This window comes from Carassius carassius, chromosome 42, assembly GCF_963082965.1.
Source record: "Carassius carassius chromosome 42, fCarCar2.1, whole genome shotgun sequence".
In the NCBI taxonomy this organism is placed as follows: Eukaryota; Metazoa; Chordata; class Actinopteri; order Cypriniformes; family Cyprinidae; genus Carassius; species Carassius carassius.
The window spans coordinates 3,861,503-3,876,326 of record NC_081796.1 but is presented as its reverse complement, the minus strand read 5'-3'; the positions used below and the strand labels follow the sequence as shown (position 1 = coordinate 3,876,326).

The window sequence follows — 14,824 nt, the reverse complement described above, 5'->3', positions numbered from 1 at the left end:
ACAAATTTTCTCTGGAAAATAGTTTGTAATGGTGATGACATACACCGTTTTGACCTTATTTTATATTCAAACATTTTATCATGCAAGAGCAACTTGTAAAGGATCAATTCGTGAACCTCTTTATTCCTAATGGCATGCATATGACTTGGTAGACGTTGACCTCGGCCATTTACTTTACCCCTGAAGAAAATAAGTTTAATGCAAATTCATCAATTTTCATAAATAATCGCTTTCTGCATCTTTTTTTAACCTAAATACACAGTGTCCTTTCTAGCCAGTTCAGTATGGCTTTTCCTAGACCTCCCAAAACAGAGGATGCATAAAACCCAATCTAATGATTCCTTATGATTTGATGCATGGCCTCATAAAGGAGCTGATGAACTGAATTCTTTCCCTGTTTTGTGAAACCAAACTCATTTAAGAAAGGCGGGGCTAATGATGCTTGTTATGCTCATATCAGCAGATGGGCTTTCCCCTGATAGACCTCCACTAGAGTGACCCATGTGCTGATTAATACGGTCTTTCTCAGAATGGAATACCCACTCACCACTTACTGAATACTGCACTGAATACACCACTTTCAGATGAAGAGGTACAGTCTGGTGTGGTGACAGCAAAGCAGTGGTGAAGTCTGAGTATCTGTATTTCTGTGTGTTAAATTGTAAGAATCAGGTTGCTTTTTTTACAAATCTAGTTCACAATTTTATGTAGTCTGCTATTCTGCTATAAAAACCTCGCTGATTTATATTACATGCGATCAGAATTTAATCTTAATTTTTGGATATAAATAATAGTGACTGCATTTTTTCTGGATTGAATTGTTGATGCAATTATATATCCTGGATGAAGCTGATTTTTCCTCCTTTATTATAAGCTCCATATTCTCATTATCATACTACATAAAATACTGATGCATCAAATATGAAAAAAAAAAAAAAGATTCCACAACTTTAATAGCCTGTCCGTTAATAACTGCATTCTGAATAAAAAAATTCATATGCAAATTTTTTTAGAATGTTATTTAAAGGTTTAAAAAGAAAAAAATATATTTTTTTCTGACCTAAATTACAAAATGAAAATGTAAATTTAATCACCATCAAGCCATCCAAGATGTAGATGAGTTTGTTTACTAATCAGATTTGGAGAATGTAGCATTAGATCACTTGTTCATCAATGGATGCTCTGCAGTGAATGGGTGCCGTCAGAATGAGAGACCAAACAGCTGATAACATCACAATAATCCACACCACTCCAGTCCATCAGTTAATGTCTGGTGAAATGAAAAGCTTTATTTTTTAATAAACCAATTCCTGTTTAACATGTTTTTACCTGTCTAAACTGTCACTTCTGGCCAAAATATAAGTCCCTAATCCATAATAACACTTCCTCCAGTAATGTCAAAAATGTCTTATGGATGGATTTGTTTCTTACAAACTTGCAGCTTTTCGCTTGAAAAGACACTAACTGATGGAATGGATTGGTGTGGATTATTGTGGTGTTTTTATCAGCTGTTTGGACTCTCATTCTGATGGCACCCATTTACTGCAGAGCATTTTTTGATGAACAAGTGATCTAATGCTACATTCTCCAAATCTTTTTGTGAACTATTTTTAAAGACAATTATTAAAAGCATGTATAGTGTGCTGATTATTGCTCTTCTAAAAGCAGCAGTGCCCACAGGCCTTATCACCCCTCACACCGAGAGAAGAGCCTTTACAACAAATTCATGCCGCTACAGAGAGAAATGACTACACACTCTCTTTTCTTTCTCTCTGCCATCACCAGATTGATCTAAACTATCATTAAATGGAACAGCATGGAGAGAACAGGCTGGGAGAGTGAGGTGGTCGGGGCCTTTTAACTTGTTTTTTTTTTTCCTGAAGTGTTTTTGCTTTTGGAGATTGTTGAATAAAGATGCCTGAACACAAAACCTGGGCACGCCGGGTCCCTGCTGTGCACTGTACCAGTGCATGCTGGGATAGATCAGGTAAGGCAGGTGGAGACTGAAGCAGAACCAGCTGGCATTTGTCTTCAGAGGAACATTTGGGATGTTTGAGTTCATATAATAGTGTGTAAAAAGAAGAACATAACCGTGATGGGTTTGTGCTGGGCAGCTGCATTGCTTTCCTCAAGGATTGATTGTTGACTGGAGTACCAGGAATCTCTTTTCCCACTCTACAGGTTACATGCAACAATAATGCTGCCATTATTGTCATATATATATATATATATATATATATATATATATATATTCATTATTTATTTATTAGGAATGTGTTCTCACACAAATGTAAATTCTGTCAGCAAGGGGATATTTGGAAGAATGGAAATGACACGTTTTTCCTTAAAAATTAATTGCAATGTGAAAAAAGACAAATAAAGCACATATTTTTATATTTTGTAAATAATAACATATCATGTAACTTTTTCCTGTGATGCAAAGCTGAATTTTCCAGTCCTCAGTAGCCTCTTTCACACAGTAATACCAGTAAATTGCCGTAAAATTACTGGAACGACTTTACCGGTATTTTTGAAAAGATACTGTTCACACTTGATCTCTTTACGGCAATTTATCGGTAATTTTCCGGAAAGGCTGTATGTGTGAAAGGGCTTAATGTCACATGATCATTCAGAAATCAAAGTAATATGCTGATTTGCTGCTCAAGAAACATGTCTGATTATTATCAGTGTTGAAACTTTAACTTTTTTAATACTTAATTATATTGTATATTTTGACCAAAAAAAAGTTGAAAAGAACAGCATTTATTCCTTTATAAATATTTTATAATAGTATAGTTTACTGTCACTTCTGATCAGTTAAATGCATATTTGCTGAATAAAATTAACTTCTTAAAAAATCTGATTACAAGCTTTTGAATTTGCATATATAATAATAATGATAATAATATAATTTGAATTTAGAAAAACAGGAAGTGATATCAAAAAGGCCAATAAGTCTCTTAAAATAGCAGATAATTTTACATTTTGTTACTGTACATTGTATTGTATTGTACATTGTGGTGCAATGATAAAATAAAATAATAATAATAATAATAATAAATAAATTGAAAAATAGATTGAAAACCTCCCATGTATTCACAGTTTAAGAAATATATATATATATATATATATATATATATATATATATATATATATATATATATATATATATATATATATATATATATATATATATATATATATATATATATATATATATATATATATATATATATATATGGTGTTTTCATATGGATGTTTTCTTTCTTTTTCTTTCTTTCTTTCTTTCTTTCTTTCTTTCTTTTTCATCCCCGAGCTCAACATGAACTCTGCTAAATGACTCTCTCTTTTTTTTTTTTTCTAGAACAAATTAAGACATGCTTCCTTGGAATGACATGAAGTTAAATAAATGTTTGACAGAATATGAGTTAGTGAATGAAATAACCTTTTAAACTCAGTTTATATGAATACATGTAGAGTTTAACAGTTAGAACGTCCAGTAAACCTCTTTTCAATAAGTATGATTGGTTCTGTTAGACCCAGTCTCTCTTTTTCTGATTCACATTCATTTATTTCTCCTTCTCTCTCTCGGTTCAGCAAGCAGTGAAAGGTGGAATAATGGATTTCCAAGGCTATGCCTTTAACCCCACCTCAATATTAGTTTTTATTATTGTTATTGCTAGCGAGCCGCGCTGGTGGCGGTCGGGCCACGGCGTGCAATTCTGTCTGGGCCCCGACTGATAAAAGCTCATATGTTGCCTCTAGCCTGTCGGTCTACCTGAGGCAGTGGACACTACATTTTTGAAGCGATGGGGAGATATATATTTTTTCCAGCACACAGAGCTTTATGGTTAAGCATGCTGAGACATCCACTCGCATGCTTGAGCTGTTGTCAGTGCAGAAATCCCAGTGAAGCCTGTGTGCTCCTGTCAGGGCCGGATCGTGGCCGAGCAGCTGTGAGACGGGTACAGCGAGCCGTAGCAGGTGGAGGTGCTTTGTGCTGGGGTTGTGGGTTTTATCTTACTGTGGCTGATGAAAATGTCACAGAAAAGCTTTGTGCACTGATGACCAGCGCAGCCACAGCGAGTTAGGAGTTACTCATCCTTGTGTAAAGAACATAAGCAAAGAACAGCTATTATTGTGGACTACAGCAGAATTTATAGTTGTATCCGTCTAGATAAAAACCTTGTGCATGCTGCTTTTTTTTTAAGCCACATTAATTTTTTTGTATTTTTCTTCCACCAGAAATTCTTAACATTTTGTTTTACATTATACTTTTTTCATTGTTCTCGGTTCCTGAAGCCTTGATGCAAGTATAGAAATGCAGATGTCAAATTCTTGGCCAATATAAATACAGTAATAAAAAAAAGTGTGGTACGTAGTTTAAGGAACTGTGCACGAAGAAGAAGTTAAAAGAAAGAAGTCTTTTAATGACCTTAAACACATTTCAACCACCCAAGTAACATTGATCAAGGACAAAGGAGAACAGAACGAGAGGCAGACAGGTTATGAGGATAACGAAAAACCAGGAACAGGTGATCTAAATGAACGAAGATTAACTAAACAGGAGCACACTGGAACTAAATGAAACCAACAGTTTACAATAACTGCTTTCGATATGAATGTTTTTTTTTTTTTATTATTATTATTTCTGTGATGCAAAGCTGATTTTGAGATGTCATTACTCCAGTCTTCAGTATCAAAAGATCCTTCAGAAATCATACTGATTTGATGTTAATTTGATGCAGAATCTTTTTTTATTAGTAGTAGTATTTGAAACAGTTGTGCTGATGAATTTTTTCTTTTTTTTTCTTTATTAAATAAAAGTTTACAAGAACAGCATTTATTTGAAATGGAAATCTTTTTTAACATTATAAATGTTTGTACTATCACTTTTGATTTGTTTAATGCATCCTTAATTTCTTTAAGACTCTAGTGCCTGTCATACAATTAATTTTCTCTCAGAAATTGCTTCTAAATTTCAGAAATAATTACAAAGAAATGGCAATCTCATTAAATTAAATATTAAATCAACGTAGAAAGAGTGGCATTTCCTTGTAAAACTTGCTTCAATCGATTGTATTTTATTTTCAAATGTATTCTTTTATTATTATTAATTTAATTTTATTTCTTATTATTTTTACAGTTTACCTTCAAGACACCTGTACGTAAATGACCTCTGTTATGACTGGCTAATGGTTCTTCACATGTTAAATTTAGGACAACGCTAGGCCTGTTCACACCAGTAATGAAAATTATAAATAAGCTTTAATAATCATTCAAATTCTGGAAGTTTACACCATAACGTCTCGGTTACGTACGTAACCCTCGTTCCCTGATGGAGGAAACGGAGACGTTATGTCGAATGACATATGGGGTCTCACTTGGGAGGCCAATCATCTCTGAGTTTAAGAGAAAACGCCAATGAAAATTGGCTAGTGGATTTAACATACCTGAGCCATTCCCAGTGCCAACGGGTATAAATAGGGCGACAGGTGCATCCACTCATTAGGTTTTACGCTGAGGAGCCGAGAACGTGTCCCGGCAACAGCGACCGGTTCAAGGTTGTGGCATGGGGACATAACGTCTCCGTTCCCTCCATCAGGGAACGAGGGTTATGTACGTAACCGAGACGTTCCCTATCTGTCAGTCACTACGAGTTATGTCGAACGACATATGGGGTCCTATGGAAAACGTCACAACCTGAACACCGTCACAACCCTGTGGCGCTGCAATTGTCGGCAAGACTTGGCGTGCCACAAAAGCTACGCTTAAGGTCGTAACCTTCCCAAAGCCCCAGCACAAATTCACTGACCTTGGTACCGAAGGGGCCAAAGGGTAAGTACATCGCTACTGGAGAAGGCCACACTGCTGTTCCGCCCACACAAAGTTAGTGGAAGGGATTTCAACCTTCGGTGAAAGATTGCTTCAAATCTTCCGGATTTGTTCTTTCAGCTTGGCAAGACAATGGGGAAGCGAGCCTAGGGACAGGCCGCTACGGAGACCACATCCTACCCGTAGGGAGGTGACATGTGGAGATACTGATATGGATTGACCCAGGGGGCAATACTACATATGTAAAGGGTCTCTGAGGCAGGTCCTACCTTAGAGTAAGGATGGAACAGCTGCCAGAAGAGACTGACAGAATGGGTCTGCCAAGGGAAGACACGGGTTTGCCAAGAGGGAAACCTTACTGTGGAAGAATACACATATGGGATTACCCATAGGGAATCAAGCCATATGGACACCTAGCCCAGTACTGGTATTAGCATGCCCGGAGCTCCGGTCAGCTCCTGTACTGGGCTAGGTGTCCATATGGCTTGATTCCCTATGGGCCTGGCGACAGGCGATTGAGCTCCCCCGGTATGTGGATAGTGCGCAGCAACGTGATTCACGTCTGACTCCAGAGGAGGAGATGGCGGGCGAGTTGGGACATGCGACCTGATCGTAGACCGCCCTGTCGGTTGATGTACGAAACAGCCGCAGTGTTGTCCATGCGGACCAACACGTGCCTGTCTAGCAACAGCGGCCAAAACCGCCGTAAGGCTAGATGCACTGCCAGCAACTCCAGACAGTTGATGTGCCAAAGCAGTCGAGGTCCTGTCCAGGACCCTGAAGCTGCCTGCTCGTTGCATGTTGCACCCCAGCCCGTGTTGGAGACACCTGTTCTGACAACAACATTCCAGGACACTTGTCCTAAGGGCACGCCGGCCCGTAGAAAGGCAAGGTCCGACCAGGGGCTAAATCGGCGGCGACACATTGGTGGAAGGTGACACGATGTGTACCGCATCACCATGCCCATCTCGGGACTCGGGAGTGCAACCAGTGCTGAAGTGGTCTCATATGGAGCAACCCGAGCGGCGTGACTGCGGCTGCGGATGTCATATGCTCCAGGAGCCTCTGAAAGTGTTTCAGTGGTACCACTGTCCTGCCTCTGAAGGAACTCAGGCAGTTCAGCACTGACTGGGCATGCTCGCTGGTGAGCAGTGCCATCATACTCACCGAGTCTAACTCCATATCGAGATGAGAGATTCTCTGCACAGGGGAGAGCTTGCTCTTCTCTCGGTTGACCTGAAGCCCCAACTGACAGAGGTGCCGGAGCACCAAGTCCCTGTGATCGCACAACTTCTCTCGGGACCGGGCCATAATGAGCCAGTCATCAGGAAAGTTAAGGATCCTGATGCCCACTTCCCATAGTGGGGCAAGGGCACCCGCCGCGACCTTGAAAGTTGACATGAAAGTACGCGACTTTCAGGTTGATCGCTGCAAACCAGTCCTGGGGTTGAACGCATTTGATAATGCGTTTTTTTTATATGCATCAGCAACTTGAACGGGAGCTTGTGCAGGGCCCGATTCAAGACTCACAGATCCAGGATAGGCCGAAGTCCACGGCTTTTCTTGGGTACGTCGAAGTAGGGGATTGTAAAACCCTGTCCTCATCTAGGCTGGAGGGACCAGCTTGACTGCATCCTTTGCCAGCAGGACAGCAATCTCCTCGCGCAAGACAAAGGTGTCCCGGACTGCCACCGAAGTCTCGAGCACGCCATTGAACTTGGGAGGTTGCCGGGCGAACTGAATCTCGTAACCGAGTCGGACCGTCCAAATGAGCCAGCGTGACTGGTTGGGCAGAGCAAGCCACGCTCCCAAACTCCGTACAGGTGGCACCAAAGGGACAGTCCACATACCCGCAGTGGTGCAGTGATGGGGAGTTGTGTCGGATGGCCTAAAAGGCATCGCGTTCCGAGTCATCACGGCCACACTCCTCGTGTTCCCAGAGGAACTGGCCAGAGACGCTTGGAGAGGCGTTGCATCTCCGTACCGCGACCTCTTGACCGCTGGCAAAAGGGGGCATAGTGGGTGAGAATGAGGAGGCAGTGCGTCGCTCATCGTCAACCTGCGAGCCTTGCAACTCAGAGGAAAGGGAAATTGCTCTTTTATGAAAAAGTGGGTGCACAGAAGAAACAAAAACTGTGGATTCTCCACCCGGCCCTCCTCCGGGGGAAGGAGTGGCGCTGTCTCCGCCAGCTCCTGAAGAGCAGTCTCCCACATCTCCGAGTTGCCTGTGTCAGGGCTGCTTAGTCCTTTTCCTAGAGGGCTTCGCAGCAGGAAGTGACACGGGGGGCGCCGCTCTCCTGTGCGGGGCTCGATGCGCCGGCCTCGAAGAACTCTCAGCATGGGGCGGAGCTGGTGTGGAGGATGCAGGGGGGCACCAACAGTGACGAGCAGGCTGAGGATCACAATGTTAACGTAGCCTGCCTGTGATGAATGCCGACTGCACACATTTCCACAACTTCCCTTGATCATCCTCACAACTTATTGCTTATAGCCATTTTGTCATCCTTTCCGGCTCTGTATGTTTGTTAGGAAGGATGTAGAACTTCATTTCATAATTTGTTAGTTTATTGGAGGTACAGAAAACGACACAACAACTCTTCGGCACCATTTTCCCCCTGTATTTCAATTGGCGCCAATGCAATGTTTTCCCCCACGGGATAAATTCACATCAGGTGACGGGGCGTTCCCGGGGGCGTTCCCAGACCAACCGTCTGTATCTATAGGGAACAATCTAAACGGAATCACTTTCAGAATGATTTAATAAAAACATTGACAGCCAACCAGAATCCATCCTTCTGTAACTAACTTGAGCAGTTAAAGTGTCAGATGACAATACTGCAGTGTGCGCTTATATTAAACAGAACGTTATCATGCGTTGGTGTGAACTGGCCTATGTTTGCTGTCGGATCCAATATTAGAAAGCCATCATAAGTGTTTGTGTTTATGCTCATCAGGTCTGGATCTAAGACAGGCCCAAGTGGTGGCGCTATCGACCGGCACTAAATGCATTAATGGAGAGTATATCAGTGACCAGGGTCTGGCGGTCAACGACTGTCACGCTGAAATCACCACCAGACGAGCCCTGCTGCGGTTCCTGTACTCCCAACTAGAGCTACACCTCAGGTAAATGACACACATTTACATTTGATCATCTATAAATAAATCTTACATAATTATGAGCAATAACCCAAACCCTGCCCCTGTGCCGTAAAGAAAACATTTAATTTTTTTTTTTTTTTTTCTGGTGAGAATGCTCCCAATGAGATTGTCAGATTTAGATAATTTCTCAAGACAAACTTGTACCCAATGCAAGATGAATAAACCCAACACACACACACACAATGCAGTAGCTTTCACTGTGTTAATTGCAATATTTTGATGCATGGAGAAGAAACAGCTTTAAAAAAAAATAACTGCATGCAAGAGAAGAGCATGATGTATAGATGCACGAATGAAATGATTTATGATATGCATTACATTTGCCCAAAACACATTAAAGGAATATTCTGGTTGATTAATTAAATTAAGTCGTTTGAACTGAAATGTGTGTGGCAGTGTGTGTACACAACCACCCTATAATTGTCACAATTGTGCGATATATAGTAACATTGTAACAAAAGCCACATTGTGAGATATAAAGTTGCAATTAAGAAAAAAAAGTGAGATATAAAGTCACAGTTAGAAGATATAAAGTCCAAAGTACAATAAATAAAGTCATAATTATTAGATATATAGTCACAATTACTTTTTATCTTATTTGGGTCTTCCACAGTAACCTCCATAGTAAGTGCATTACTGTAAACAAGATATTTGCTCATTTTTTCACACAGAGTTGAAATTACGTTCTGCTTTAATCAACAGCATGTCATATTAAACCTGAAAAACTCCCTTAGAGCTTTAAGCAATCAACACATTTTCTCAAAGAAGCACATTTCGCATCAAACAAAGGAGCTGGATGTACGTTCCAAAGGGTTAATTCTTCGTTCTCAGAGAAAGCACATTATCATTTGAGTCTGGTGTGGTGTTGGAGGTATCACTGTGCGGCAGCAAACACTCTAAATGTCTTCCTCGATGAAGCGGATTGCTGTTTAGAAAAGCCTGTAATGTCATATTTGCATATGCGTTTTCCTATAGTGCATTATCTGCCACTAAATGTGCCCGAGCCTGGAGTCTAGTTTGGAAGACAAATAATTATGCTGGGCATAGCAGAGCACCTTCCTCAGTAGACTGATCTGGACTCCACCCTTGACATCGCAGGTCGTTTGCGTAATTAGCACAGCTTAGGTGCCAATTAGCGATGATGATGTTTGCGTATGTAATGCACTCCCCATGCACAGTTCACCTCGATCACTATTCCTAAACGTCTTTTGTAAGATGCCAAATCATAATGATATGTGTAAAAGTCTGCAGGAAACGCCGTGTCCTCCCTACAGCTGACTAGCTTCAGATCATCTGGGTTAAAGAATTACAGCTCGCTCTTGTCTCCGACATTTATATTCGCCTTGGTCTGACAGAGTAATGATTTGAGATTGTGTACCGGAGAGAGAAACAGCGCGGCGAGAGGGGAATGTGACAGTGATGGAACTAGCCTTGGTCGCGGGGAGGCCAATATTTGTCTCCTTTGTGTCCTCGGCCCATTATTAGCCGGAATGTGAGCACCGGATGCTTTCAGATGGGGTTGTTTCTCATGTCTCCCTTTTCTGTTCTCTCTTCCCGCCTGCGGCCTGCGATCACTCTGAAGCAAAAGGAAAGAGGACTGGGAGCAATCGATCTTCGTACGGCACAAAGATTCCTGTTTGAGACTCCGAGAGAACATCCTCTTCCACATGTACATCAGTACGTCGCCCTGCGGGGACGCCCGCGTCAACTCACCATATGAAATCACCTCCGACTGTAAGACCCTTCACTTGTCTGTATCATCTCTTCTGCTTGCTTCTATATTATGTATGTAAAGTGTTCAGATGCTATACTATATGTGTCAAGTTATTTGGTTTCGGGGGGTTTAAAACTTAATCCAAACTTATTCTGTTTTAAAGAAAAAAAAACTATTTAATATGATTTTAAATGTCATGTGGTGAAACATTTTCCTTGCACATTAAATACTTGTGACTGCAGTCAAGTCCAGTTCAGTTATTTGTGGCTTTCAAACTTTGAGAGAACATTGAAGCCATACATGTGTGGAACGTGTAAAATATAAATCACACTGAACTAAGTCATATACTCATAAACGGTAGTGAGTTTAAACAGAACCATAATGGTTAAACAAATCATGATTATTATTATTTTTTTTAGCTTTATACTGCAATTTTTCGCCATTTATAAGAACTATAGATCCTTTATAATAACATTAAAGGAATAGATCAATTTCGAGTAGAGGTCACAGTTTATCTCACAGTTCGGACTTAATTTAATAACTTAATTTAACTCAACTACACTATGTTTGTCAATTCTGTAAAAAAAATAAAAATAAAAAAGAGCCAGATGTGTGAGATTATAAACTCATGATTCTGAGCCGAGGGGAAAAGAGAGAATGACAAGTTAAAAAAAATAAGTTGCAAGAAAAAAGTCAGAATTTTGAAATATAATCTCAATTACGTCTTTATTCTCTTATTCCATTGCTTCCATAGATCGCTACTTTAAAACAGTCATTTCCTGCCACCAGATAGGCTCCGCCCACAAAAAAACTTAATCACTGTTTGTAAACACCTAACTTGTCTATAGTTAGATAAAAATGAACTAACCCTCAAGCCATCCAAGATATTGAAAGGTTTGTTTGAGATTTGGAGAAATGTAGCATTGCATCAGTGTCTCATCAGTGGATACTCTGCAGTGAATAGGTGCCGTCAGAATACATACAGTCGGCATCTAGTCATAGCTGGGGGCGTGGCGAGGGCGGAGTCGGCATGGGGGAAAACACTGCGAACATCGTGTGTATCTGAATGACAAAAATGCACATATTGAGCGCTCATTCCCAGAGACGCGTAAAACAATTTTAGTCTCTTTTAACTTTAATATTCATATACACAAGTCCATATCGATATTTGATTCATTTTACAGCCCTAATATAGATGTATTTATTCAAAAATAGCCAAATTCCGTGACGTTCTGCTTTATACAGCAAGTTCTATTTTTGACTGGATTCCACGATTCAATCGTTTAGCAAACACAGACGGGGTGAATTTATGAATGAAAGTGTGAAAGTTCTGACACAAAACTAAGTTGTTACTTGTCCACATGCTTTTTTAAGTGGGTAAACGGGTTTATGTTCGACACTAGGCTAACGTTACATAGTTTTGCTTAAGGTAGAATGATAAGGCTAACGTTAATTATATATACATGCCACTTTCTGAAACAACCTTACACAGTTTTGATAGCGTTAATAATGAACACAATGTTAACGTAGCCTGCCTGTGATGAATGCCGACTGCACACATTTCCACAACTTCCCTTGATCATCCTCACAACTTATTTCTTGTAGCCATTTTGTCATCCTTTCCGGCTCTGTATGTTTGTTAGGAAGGATGTAGAACTTGATTTCATAATTTGTTAGTTTATTGGAGGTACAGAAAACGACACAACAACTCTTCGGCATGATTGTCCCGTGTATTTCAATTGGCGCCAACGTAATGTTTTCCCCCATGGGACAAATTCACATCAGGTGACGGGGCGTTCCCGGGGGCGTTCCCAGACCAACCGTCTGTATCTATAACAGTCCAAACAACTGATAAAAACATCACAATAATCCACAAGTTATCCACAGCACTTCAGTCCATCAGTTGATGTCTTGTGAAGCCAAAAGCTGCATATTTGTCAGAAGAGTCCTACTATACATTAATATTGCTTTCTCCAGAAAAAATAAATAAATGCATAAAAATCGGGGTGAACTATTCATTTAAATTAAATTTATAAATTTTGTATTTATTATTTAATTTAAATGTAACTATTCATTTAAAAAAATATCTAAATATTTTTGATGGTAAAATAATACATTTCATAAATGAATAGATTGAGCATCATGTTAACACTTTTTTTATTTTTCGGATTTTCGTCAGTGCACAGCAACAGATACTTAGTAAAGAAGTTTCACAGCCATCTTCGGACAAAGATTGAATCAGGGGAGGGTACGCTGCCCGTGAAGACCACAGGTCCTGTCCAGACGTGGGACGGAGTCCTTCAAGGAGAACGTCTCATCACCATGTCATGCACAGACAAGATTTCCAGGTCAGTATCAAAACCACGGTTCAACAGCCACTCAGACTTAATTAAACAGCGGCCTCAGCTTTGTGTTTCTGGATGTTCCTGCTGTGAGAAGGACAGTAAATGAAAGGTCTGATTCCATCTGAGATGATAGAGCTAATGGTCTGAAATAAAGGGCCCTATTTTAACTCTCTAAACACAAAGTGTAAAGCGCAGGTGCACTCAGGGCATGTCCAAATACACTTTTGCTATTTTAACGACGGGAAAAACGTTTGGCGCGCATGGTCTAAACGGGTTGTCCCTATTCTCTTAATGATTAATGGATGTTTTTTGGGAGTAACATGCAATAAACCAATCAGAGTCTCAACTTCCATTCCCTTTAAGAGCCAGTTGCGCTCGTGCCATGACGGATTTGATATTTACACGGCGGAATTTGGCAAGCGCAAAGACAGAACGCGTCTCCGAGATGAAACGGAGCTGCTCATGTGCGAGCAAATAGATAAATCTGATACATGCGATGACTATGAGGCATATATATATATAATTTTATTTAATTCTATTTAATTAGCCTACAAAAAATTCTTATGCATTGCATTCCTTTAATTTTTAATATTTGGCATGTTTGTGTGCTGCTGTGCGTCCCTGTGTTTAATAAGCAGTGTGTAATCGCGTTGCGGACCCGCCTTTACTAACACGCTCTTTAAATAACAGAGAAAAAACATTGCACCAGACTTTAGACCACGCCCATGGGCGCACAAATGGGCGCAAATGCATTTGCTAATTAAACGACGTAACGCTGGAGGGGAAAATGTGAACGGCACCAGACTGAAACTAGCAAACACACTTGCACTGTGCCTTGCGTCGCATTGCGCCGGGTGTATGATAGGGCCCAAAGTGTTTTCAATTGGAACAGACTGGACCTTCCTACAGTATGTAGCAAACATTACAAGTTCAGATCATTCGATTTTGATCCTATATAAAGTTTTTGTATTGGTATTTATATAATTTTTTTTTATGTAATATGTAACTGATTTGTGTGTTTTTACCTTTATTTTTTGCTGGAGAGCAGACTGACCATCCCTGAAGAGTGATTTGTGAAGTGCTGGACAGTGTATTGACTTAAGTTTTACCTTTATTACAGGATTAGTTTTTATGAGGACGAGATAGCGTCGTTTAAATAGGGTGACTTTTATACGCCATTATAAAGATTGGCATGACATATGCCTTGAAGAAGGGCGATGTCCAAACCGCTGGTGTTCGGGACTGGGATGATCATCATTATTGTCTTATGATGATGCCTGTGCTTTGATTGTAAATCCTGAAATAATGACCTTCTGTATGGGACACGTCACCGTGGTAATCTGTGTTCTCATGGGCACTATGTATGTTTTATATATCTAGGACTGCAGATTTGTTTGTGTTTTTAGAAGTAGGGATGTTTTTAAGTGAACTTGAAATCAAAATTGATATTATTTCTTAATGCACATTCATGGATCTAATGTGTATGAAAAGGTTTACGTTTTTGAAGTGTGTGTGTGTGTGTGTGTATATTATACTGTATATATTCTGTTCAGAAGTCTCTTGTGCTCACCAAGGCTGCATTTATTTGATCAAAAATACAGTAAAAACAGGAATATTGTGAAATATTATTTCACTTTTGAATAAATGTTTTCTCTTTTGAATATATTGCAAAATGTTATTTATTTGTGTGGTGGAAAGCTGAATTTTGCAAAGCATCATTACTCCAGTCTTCAGTGTCACATAGAAGAGATAGAAAATGAGATAGAAATCT

General features: G+C 39.9%; 1 protein-coding gene across 1 annotated transcript in view; it reads left to right on the top strand.

Annotated features, from left to right (window-relative positions):
* LOC132124131 (double-stranded RNA-specific editase B2-like) overlaps nucleotides 1–14,824 on the top strand; it is a 200,482-nt gene that overhangs the window by 173,935 nt on the left and 11,723 nt on the right. The window contains exons 5-7 of the mRNA XM_059534969.1: nucleotides 8,790–8,958; nucleotides 10,577–10,728; nucleotides 12,888–13,056. Coding sequence (XP_059390952.1) covers nucleotides 8,790–8,958; nucleotides 10,577–10,728; nucleotides 12,888–13,056 — 490 coding nt within the window. The remainder of the gene's footprint in view (nucleotides 1–8,789; nucleotides 8,959–10,576; nucleotides 10,729–12,887; nucleotides 13,057–14,824) is intronic.